General features: G+C 40.0%; 1 protein-coding gene across 1 annotated transcript; it reads left to right on the top strand.

Moving 5' to 3' along the window:
* The first annotated feature begins 1,014 nt into the window (after positions 1-1,014).
* On the top strand, positions 1,015-1,974 carry LOC143686664 (olfactory receptor 3A2-like). The gene has a single exon (XM_077163280.1). The coding sequence runs from the start codon at positions 1,027-1,029 to the stop codon at positions 1,972-1,974; it is 948 nt and encodes a 315-aa protein (XP_077019395.1). The 5' UTR covers positions 1,015-1,026.
* The last annotated feature ends 8,696 nt before the right edge of the window (positions 1,975-10,670 follow it).

The raw sequence follows: 10,670 nt of genomic DNA, 5'->3' as shown, positions 1-10,670 counted from the left end.
TCTATTCTATGCAAGGAATGACATTATTCTTAATGAAGCTCCAACCCGGCTAATTCCATGAGTATATAGATAATATGAGTAGATAGAGAGTCGTCTTCCACATGGTCTAGTGGTTAAAGAATAGGGAAACACTGATACATTTTTATCAGGAGTTTGATGTAAAAGACTTCAGTTTGGCCCTCTGAATTTGTGCCTGCTCATCTGAAACCTTCCTTGAGGCATTGGCCGATCTACCATGCCTGAGTCAAGAGCAATTGGAAGGTAAGAAACTGTGCAATGCAGATACCCAACTGCAGCCAGGAGGAAGCAACTCTCAGGCCATGCCACCAACTTTTAAGGTCATAACAGGCCAAAAGGAGAAAAAACATTTTAAATTTAAGTGATATAAAATGTCCCGTCTAAAGACTTGAATAACAGCAAGAAAATCAGCAACTTATTAAACAAGGCACTTGAGTTTTTTCTTGCATATGTCCCTCACCTTGAGGAGAGATACATGGCTCATCTTTCTGATATCTGTATAGGGAACGACCTGTCTGATACTTGGCATACCTTTCATTGTTCTTTGTTATTTCAAGAAGGCTTGAAACCTAGGTTATGCTTTAAAAGGCTTTCTAGTTCTGTGCACATATAATCAACAATTCTGTTTTGAAATCAGCTCATTGGTTTGGGGTGACCCCTCAGAGGGAAATGGAGAAATGCTACCTTAATCTTTCTGCATTCAAAGAGTAAGTTTCCTTTTTTCTTAATGTATTTTCCCAAACATTCTGGCCTTTTCAGCTAATAGAGGATGGCAGGGACAAGGTGTCAGTGGCATGGGAAGCCGCTGCTGAAAGCAAGGTAAAGGCATCAAGGTGATGGAGGAGGCTCATGGGTGAGGTGAGGCCTGGGGAGTGGGAAAATCTTCACCTGAAATACTCGGAATTTACCATGGGGCTTTGCAGAGAGAGGGCTTAAAATAAATATGTTGAATAAGTGAGTTGAGTGGGCTGATGTTTCCCTTCCTGGGACATTTTCTTACAGTGACTCATGGAGCCACAAGCTAGGACCAACAGGACAACAGTGACTGACTTCATTCTTGTGGGATTAGTGGAAACAGAAGAGCTGCAATCTGTGGTCTTTGTCATCTTCCTCTTTGCCTACATGGTCACAGTTGGGGGCAACCTCAGCATCCTGGCCGCCATCTTGGTGGAACCCAAACTCCACACCCCCATGTACTTCTTTCTTGGGAATCTATCAGTACTGGATGCTGGGTGTATCACCGTCACAGTCCCTTCAATGTTAGGTCGACTCCTGTCCCACAAGCATACAATTTCCTATAATGCCTGCATCTCACAGCTCTTCTTCTTCCACCTTCTAGCAGGGACGGACTGCTTCCTGTTGACAGCCATGGCCTATGACCGATTCCTGGCCATCTGCCGACCCCTCACCTACAGCACCCGCATGAGCCAGGAAGTCCAGAGGATACTGGTGGCCATGTGCTGGGCTTGTGCCCTCACCAATGCACTGGCACACACTATTGCCCTAAATACCCTCAAGTTCTGTGGTTCCAATGAAGTCAATCATTTCTACTGTGACCTCCCACAGCTCTTCCAGCTCTCCTGCTCCAGCACCAAACTCAATGAGCTGCTGCTCTTTGGCATGGGTTTCATAATGACAGGCACCCCTGTGGTTCTCATCATCACCTCTTACATCCACGTAGCAGCTGCAGTTCTTCAAATGCGCTCCGTGGAGGGCAGGAAAAAGGCTTTTTCCACGTGTGGCTCCCACCTCACTGTCGTTTTCCTATACTATGGAACAGGTATCTTCAACTACATGCGTCTGGGTTCAGAGGAGGCTTCAGATAAAGATAAAGGTGTTGGGGTTTTCAATACTGTTATCAATCCCATGCTGAACCCACTTATCTACAGCCTCAGAAACCCTGATGTGCAGAGCGCCCTGTGCCGGGTTGTTAGAGGGAGACGGTCAAGGAGATGAAGGTGGTAGAATCTCTTCTTTCTTACTTTTCTTCTAAGAAATATATCCCATTAAGACAGAGACCAGAAAAATTGTTCCATAGCCACCTATCTATCTGTTATAGTGTGTGATCTAAAACAGGGTCCTACATAGTTCTTTCACTCATTCTTTCTTTAAGTAAAATTCATTGGTTTACTCGTTGATTCAGAGACAAGGTTGTGAATAAAATATACAATAATCTTTGCACTCATGCCATTCATAATCTAAAGACAGAAAACAATATAAACCCTTGGTAAAGAGGAAAATGTACTGTATTTTGATTGTTCCAGTAGTTACACTAAACCATTTATTTACCAAAGCTCATCATATTATTTGCTTTAAATCAGTGCTGTTTATTGCATATGAATCCTAGCTAATAAAACTGAAAAGAATTTGTTTTGCTAAGTTATACAGTCCCAGTCTTTTTGTTTTAGTGTTATATATGCCCCTTGCCTTCCTCTTTCAACCATACTCATACTCATCTTTGTTCAATGTACTTACAATATTGTGCTATCCATTTCTGGATATACAATCAATTCTGTTGAAATTCTGATTTTCTTCAGCATCAAACGCCCAGTCTGTACCCTTTTACTCTCTCCTGAAAATGTGTGTTCTCAACTTTAACTCTCAGTGTTTGCTCTTGAATGCTAGTTCATATTAGTGAGACCATACAGTATTTGTTTGCCCTATTGTTTCTGGCTAATTTCCCTCAACATAATGTCCTCAAGTTTCATCCACATTGTTGCAAACTTCATGACTTTATTCTGTCTTACCGCTGTGTAATATTCATATGTATGTATCTTGTATGTATCTACCACAGTTTGTTTATCCACTTGTCTGCTGATGGACATTTGGGTTGTTTCCATCTCTTAGAATTCATGAATAAGACTGCTATAAACATTGGTGTGCAAATATCCGTTTGTGTCCCTGCCTTCAGTTCCTCAAATATATACCTAGTAATGGGATCACTGGATTATATGGCAGTTCTATTCATTGACTCACAATTGTGGAAAGTAGAAATACAAAATCACAGTATTGTCAGTTCATGAATGCTCCAATGTCTGTAGTGGCCTGGACGTTTGCAAGCAGTTCATCTCCCTGTCATGTGGCAATCTGTCTCATGTGGCTACTGTTTTTCCATGTGCAAATTTCCTTTCCTAATAAGGACTCCCATCCTACCAGATTCAGACCCATCCTATTTCAGTTCATTGTTGTTTTAACAGGCACTTTGAAGGGCCCATTTACAATCATGTTCACACTTATGGGACAAGGTGTTAGGACTTGAACATGTTGCTGTGCAGGACATGATTCCAAGTACATATGGAATAAAACTATAAAGAAAAGAAGTAAATGATAAACACAAAATTTAGGGTCATAGTTATTAACAAGAAGCTCTATTTGTTATGCTAGATGGCAGATATACGGTGTTTATTACAAGAATCCTTAAACTTTGTGAAATTTATACATATATATTATTTGGGCTATGAAAAATAGCCCAAATAATTATTTGGGCTATTTCATAATATTAAATTTAGAATGTAAATGATTGATAAAAATATGACGCACAGGGCGGGCCGCGGTGGCTCAGCGGGCAAAGTGCTTGCCTGCCATGCCGGAGGACCTCGGTTCGATTCCCGGCCCCAGCCCATGTAAAAAAAAAAAACAAACAAACAAACAAAATACAATAAAACAAGAAAATGTTTAAGATGTTTCCCTTTCTTCCTCCCTTCCTCCCTTCCTTCCTTCCTTCTCTCTGTCTTTCCTTCCCTTCCTCCCTCTCTCTTTAAAAAAAAAAAAAAAAAAAAAAAATATGACGCACAATTAACAAAGAAAGGACTATAAGTATAGACGTAGCTAGATATCGAAACGTATGATATAAATTCAGTCAAGGAAAGACAAACACTCAACAAGAAATGTACAAATTGAATAATGGGCAAGAACACTTTTAAAATGCACAGTAACTTACTATTACGTAAATGCAGGTGGCTCACAAATACTAGGAAAAAAATTCAACCTCACTGCATCAGAGCAAATTAAATTAAAACAACAATGGCACATGAACAGGCTGCAATATTTTACCCATAAGATTAAAAAAATTATTAAAATGATAGCATAAAGTGGTGCTGAGAACTTGGGGAAATGGGTACTCTTCTATATAGTCATAAGGTAGTTTAAAGCGATAGTAGAGGGGTGCCTGAAGTTGGAAATCTGGAGCTCAAAACTAGAGGCAAATATTCAATAACCACTTAAAGTAAAACTATGCTCTAACACCAGAAATCTAAAGACCTTCCCTGTCTTGGCCAGCTTTCCTCCTGTCTCTTTCAGGTTGCTTATCACATTTTTTGCACTAATACGGCAGTCTGGAGTGAGAGGTGCAGTCACAGGCTCCACTTTGGACATTTACTTTCAACTGAGCTCAAATCATACAGGTTTTTCTTACGTATGACCATAACTTAAGGTTCAGACATTTTAACTAGCTCATGGGGGAAATATGGGCATGGCCTGCAGTAGCAACAGCTTATCACAATGGGCTACAGCTCAAAAACCCAAATTAGGGATCCAAGATGGCGGCTTAGTAAGGTACATGTGTCTTAGTTCCTCCGAACCCAAATCAACTAATAGGTGAACAGAAACAGTACAGAACAGCTCCCGGGGCTACGGTAGGGAATGGACACACAGCGTAACCCAGTCTGGACTGGCTAGTCTGACTGCGAGACTCGGCTGCGGTGAGATCCCTGAGCGGCACACGATTTCCCGAGCAGCGGTAGCTGTGGCGGTCGGAGCTAATCCCTCCCTCCTTCCCGGGCCGGCTGAGAGTCTCGGAGAGGCAAGTTTCCCAAGCCAAGGAGACCGGCGCCCCTCTTTTGCGGGCGGCTTCGAGTCTCGGCTTCGAGTCCGCGGCTACAAGCCTCGGTCCAGAGGGCTATCCAAAGTCTGGACTGGCTAGTCTGACTGCGAGACTTGACTGCGGTGAGACCCCTGAGCGGCGCGCGATTTCCCGAGCAGTGGCAGCGGGGGCGGTTGGAGCTACTTCCTCCCTCCTTCCCGGGCCAGCTGAGAGTCTCGGAGAGGCAAGTTTCCCAAGCCAGGCGGCTGGCGCCCCTCTTTTGCGGGTGGCTTCGAGTCTCGACTTCGAGTCCGCGGCTACGAGTCTCGGATCAGAGGGCTATCCAAACCGCGGTGGCCCCCCCCCCCCGCGGGAGGCTCCCTGGTCCGGTGGGGAATCCCCCAGGCCCACTGCGGCCCGCGACCAGCCACAGGGTCTCCTCAAGACGCGGCAGCTGACGCCCCCACCACACGCGGCCCCTGAACCAACGGAAAGAATTGGATCGGAAATCCCCAGGCTGCGGAGATCGGTGACTGGGGGAGACCCATTCCAAACACTTGAGACAAACATGTGCCACATGCGCCACCTACTGGGCAAGATAAGAAAAACAGATCTCAGAGATTTCACAGAAAAATCTTACAACCTTGCTCAGTCCGACACCCAGAGAAAGCTGAATAAATGCCCAGACACCAGCAGCAGAAGATAACTAACTGTGCACGCTCAAAAGATCAAGAATATGGCCCAGTCAAAGGAACAAACCAATAGCTCAAATGAGATACAAAACTGAGACAACTAATGCTGAACATACGAAAGAAATGGAAAACCTCTTCAAAAATGAAATCGATAAATTGAGGGAGGACATGAAGAGGACATGGGCTGAACATAAAGAAGAAATAGAAAAACTGAAAAAACAAATCGCAGAACTTATGGAAGTGAAGTATCCTTCACTTCCATAAGTAGCAAAGATGGAAAAAATAATGGATACCTACAATGATAGATTTAAAGAGACAGAAGATAGAATTAGTGATTTGGAAGATGGAACATCTGAATTCCAAAAAGAAACAGAAACTATCGGGAAAAGAATGGAAAAATTTGAACAGGGTATCAGGGAACTCAAGGACAATATGAACCGCACAAATATATGTGTTGTGGGTGTCCCAGAAGGAGAAGAGAAGGGAAAAGGAGGAGAAAAACTAATGGAAGAAATTATCACTGAAAATTTCCCAACTCTTATGAAAGACCTAAAATTAAAGATCCAAGAAGTGCAGTGCACCCCAAAGAGATTAGACCCAAATAGGCGTTCTCCAAGACACTTACTAGTTAGAATGTCAGAGGTCAAAGAGAAAGAGAGGATCTTGAAAGCAGCAAGAGAAAAACAATCCATCACATACAAGGGAAACCCAATAAGACTATGTGTAGATTTCTCAGCAGAAACCATGGAAGCTAGAAGACAGTGGGATGATATATTTACAATACTAAAAGAGAAAAACTGCAAACCAAGACTCCTATATCCAGCAAAATTATCCTTCAAAAATGAGGGAGAAATTAAAACATTCTCAGACAAAAAGTCACTGAGAGAATTTGTGACCAAGAGACCAGCTCTGCAAGAAATACTAAAGGGAACACTAGAGTCAGATACAAAAAGACAGAAGAGAGAGGTATGGAGAAGAGTGTAGAAAGAAGGAAAATCAGATATGATATATATAATACAAAAGGCAAAATGGTAGAGGAAAATATTATCCAAACAGTAATAACACTAAATGTGAATGGACTGAATTCCCCAATCAAAAGACATAGACTGGCAGAATGGATTAAAAAACAGGATCCTTCTATATGCTGTCTACAGGAAACACATCTTAGACCCAAAGATAAACATAGGTTGAAAGTGAAAGGTTGGGAAAAGATATTTCATGCAAATAACAACCAGAAAAGAGCAGGAGTGGCTATACTAATATCCAACAAGTTAGACTTCAAATGTAAAACAGTTAAAAGAGACAAAGAAGGACACTATATACTAATAAAAGGAACAATTAAACAAGAAGACATAACAATCATAAATATTTACACACCGAACCAGAATGCCCCAAAATACATGAGGAATACACTGCAAACACTGAAAAGGGAAATAGACTCATATACCATAATAGTTGGAAACTTCAATTCACCACTCTCATCAATGGACAGAACATCTAGACAGAGGATCAATAAAGAAATAGAGAATCTGAATATTACTATAAATGAGCTGGACTTAACAGACATTTATAGGACATTACATCCCACAACAGCAGGATACACCTTTTTCTCAAGTGCTCATGGATCATTCTCAAAGATAGACCATATGCTGGGTCACAAAGCAAGTCTTAACAAATTTAAAAAGATTGGAATCATACACAACACTTTCTCGGATCATAAAGGAATGAAGTTGGAAATCAATAATAGACGGAGTGCCAGAAAATTCACAAATACGTGGAGGCTCAACAACACACTCCTAAACAACGAGTGGGTCAAAGAAGAAATTGCTAGAGAAATTAGCAAATACCTCGAGGCGAATGAAAATGAAAACACAACATATCAAAACTTATGGGACGCAGCAAAGGCAGTGCTAAGAGGGAAATTTATTGCTCTAAATGCCTATATCAGAAAAGAAGAAAAGGCAAAAATTCAGGAATTAACTATCCATTTGGAAGAACTGGAGAAAGAACAGCAAGCTAACCCCAGAGCAAGCAAAAGGAAAGAAATATCAAAGATTAGAGCACAAATAAATGAAATTGAAAACATGAAAACAATAGAGAAAATCAATAAGGCCAGAAGTTGGGTCTATGAGAAAATCAATAAGATTGATGGGCCCTTAGCAAGATTGACAAAAAGAAGAAGAGAGAGGATGCAAATAAATAAGATCAGAAATGGAAGAGGAGACATAACTACTGACCTCACAGAAATAAAGGAGGTAATAACAGGATACTATGAACAACTTTACGCTAATAAATACAACAATTTAGAGGAAATGGACGGGTTCCTGGAAAGACATGAACAACCAACTTTGACTCAAGAAGACATAGATGACCTCAACAAACCAATCACAAGTAAAGAAATAGAATCAGTCATTCAAAAGCTTCCTAAAAAGAAAAGTCCAGGACCAGACAGCTTCACATGTGAATTCTATCAAACATTCCAGAAAGAATTAGTACCAACTCTCCTCAAACTCTTCAAAAAAATCGAAGTGGAGGGAAAACTACCTAATTCATTCTATGAAGCCAACATTACCCTCATACCAAACCAGGCAAAGATATTACAAGAAAAGAAAACTACAGGCCGATCTCTCTAATGAATATAGATGCAAAAATCCTCAATAAAATTCTAGCAAATCGTATCCAACAATACATTAAAAGAATTATTCATCATGACCAAGTAGGATTCATCCCAGGTATGCAAGGATGGTTCAACATAAGAAAATCAATTAATGTAATACACCATATCAACAAATCAAAGCAGAAAAATCACATGATCATCTCAATTGATGCAGAGAAGACATTTGACAAGATTCAACATCCTTTCCTGTTGAAAACACTTAAAAGGATAGGAATTCAAGGGAACTTCCTTAAAATGATAGAGGGAATATATGAAAAACCCACAGCTAATATCATCCTTAATGGGGAAAAATTGAAAACTTTCCCCCTAAGATCAGGAACAAGACAAGGATGTCCACTATCACCACTATTATTCAACACTGTGTTGGAGGTTCTAGCCAGAGCAATTAGACAAGAAAAAGAAATACAAGGCATCAAAATTGGAAAGGAAGAAATAAAACTATCACTGTTTGCAGACGATATGATACTATACGTCGAAAACCCGGAAAAATCCACAACAAAACTACTAGAGCTAATAAATGAGTACAGCAAAGTAGCAGGTTACAAGATCAACATTCAAAAATCTGTAGCATTTCTATACACTAGCAATGAACAAGCTGAGGGGGAAATCAAGAAACGAATCCCATTTACAATTGCAACTAAAAGAATAAAATACCTAGGAATAAATTTAACTAAAGAGACAAAAAACCTATATAAAGAAAACTACAAAAAATTGCTAAAAGAAATCACAGAAGACCTAAACAGATGGAAGGGCACACCGTGTTCATGGATTGGAAGACTAAATATAGTTAAGATGTCAATCCTACCTAAATTGATTTACAGATTCAATGCAATACCAATCAAAATCCCAACAACTTGTTTTTCAGAAATAGAAAAACCAATAAGCAAATTTATCTGGAAGGGCAGGGTGCCCGGAATTGCTAAAAACATCTTGAGGAAAAAAAACGAAGCTGGAGGTCTTGCACTGCCTGACTTTAAGGCATATTATGAAGCCACAGTGGTCAAAACAGCATGGTATTGGCATAAAGATAGATATATCGACCAATGGAATCGAATAGAATGCTCAGATATAGACCCTCTCATCTATGGACATTTGATCTTTGATAAGGCAGTCAAGCCAACTCACCTGGGACAGAACAGTCTCTTCAATAAACGGTGCCTAGAGAACTGGATATTCATATGCAAAAGAATGAAAGAAGACCCATATCTCATACCCTACACAAAAGTTAACTCAAAATGGATCAAAGATTTAAACATTAGGTGTAAGACCATAAAACAGTTAGAGGAAAATGTAGGGAGATATCTTATGAATCTTACAATTGGAGGCGGTTTTATGGACCTTACACCTAAAGCAAGAGCACTGAAGAAGGAAATAAATAAATGGGAACTCCTCAAAATTAAACACTTTTGTGCATCAAAAAACTTCATCAAGAAAGTAGAAAGACAGCCTACACAATGGGAATCAATATTTGGAAACGACATATCAGATAAAGGTCTAGTATCCAGAATTTATAATGAGATTGTTCAACTCAACAACAAAAAGACAGCCAACCCAATTACAAAATGGGAAAAAGACTTGAATAGACACCTCTCAGAGGAAGAAATACAAATGGCCAAAAGACATATGAAGAGATGCTCAATGTCCCTGGCCATTACAGAAATGCAAATCAAAACCACAATGAGATATCATCTCACACCCACCAGAATGGCCATTATCAACAAAACAGAAAATGACAAGTGCTGGAGAGGATGCGGAGAAAGAGGCACACTTATCCACTGTTGGTGGGAATGTCAAAGGGTGCAACCACTGTGGAAGGCAGTTTGGCGGTTCCTCAAAAAGCTGAATATAGAATTGCCATACGACCCAGCAATACCATTGCTGGGAATCTACTCAAAGGAATTAAGGGCAAAAACTCAAACGGACATTTGCACACCGATGTTTATAGCAGCATTATTTACAATTGCAAAGAGATGGAAACAGCCAAAATCCCCATCAACAGAAGAGTGGCTAAACAAACTGTGGTATATACATACGATGGAATATTATGCAGCTTTAAGGCAGGATAAACTTATGAAGCATGTAATAACATGGATGGACCTAGAGAACATTATGCTGAGTGAGTCTAGCCAAAAACTAAAAGACAAATACTGTATGGTCCCAATGATGTGAATCGACACTCGAGAATAAACTTGGAATATGTCATTGGTAACAGAGTTCAGCAGGAGTTAGAAACAGGGTAAGATAATGGGTAATTGGAGCTGAAGGGATACAGACTGTGCAACAGGACTAGATACAAAAACTCAAAAATGGACAGCACAATAATACCTAATTGTAAAGTAATCATGTTAAAACACTGAATGAAGCTGCATCCGAGCTATAGGTTTTTGTTTTGTTTTGTTTTGTTTTGTTCTTACTATTATTACTTTTATTTTTTTTCTCTATATTAACATTCTATATTTTTTTCGGTTATATTGCTAGTTCT

This window comes from Tamandua tetradactyla, chromosome 6 (assembly GCF_023851605.1).
Source record: "Tamandua tetradactyla isolate mTamTet1 chromosome 6, mTamTet1.pri, whole genome shotgun sequence".
Classification (NCBI taxonomy): Eukaryota; Metazoa; Chordata; class Mammalia; order Pilosa; family Myrmecophagidae; genus Tamandua; species Tamandua tetradactyla.
The sequence above is the reverse complement of the archived record's forward strand: the minus strand, read 5'-3'. Positions and strand labels throughout refer to the sequence as shown.

Coding starts and splice junctions, on each gene's coding strand:
- LOC143686664 (XM_077163280.1), top strand. CDS start 1,027: ATGGAGCCACAAGCTAGGACCAACAGGACAACAGTGACTGACTTCATT.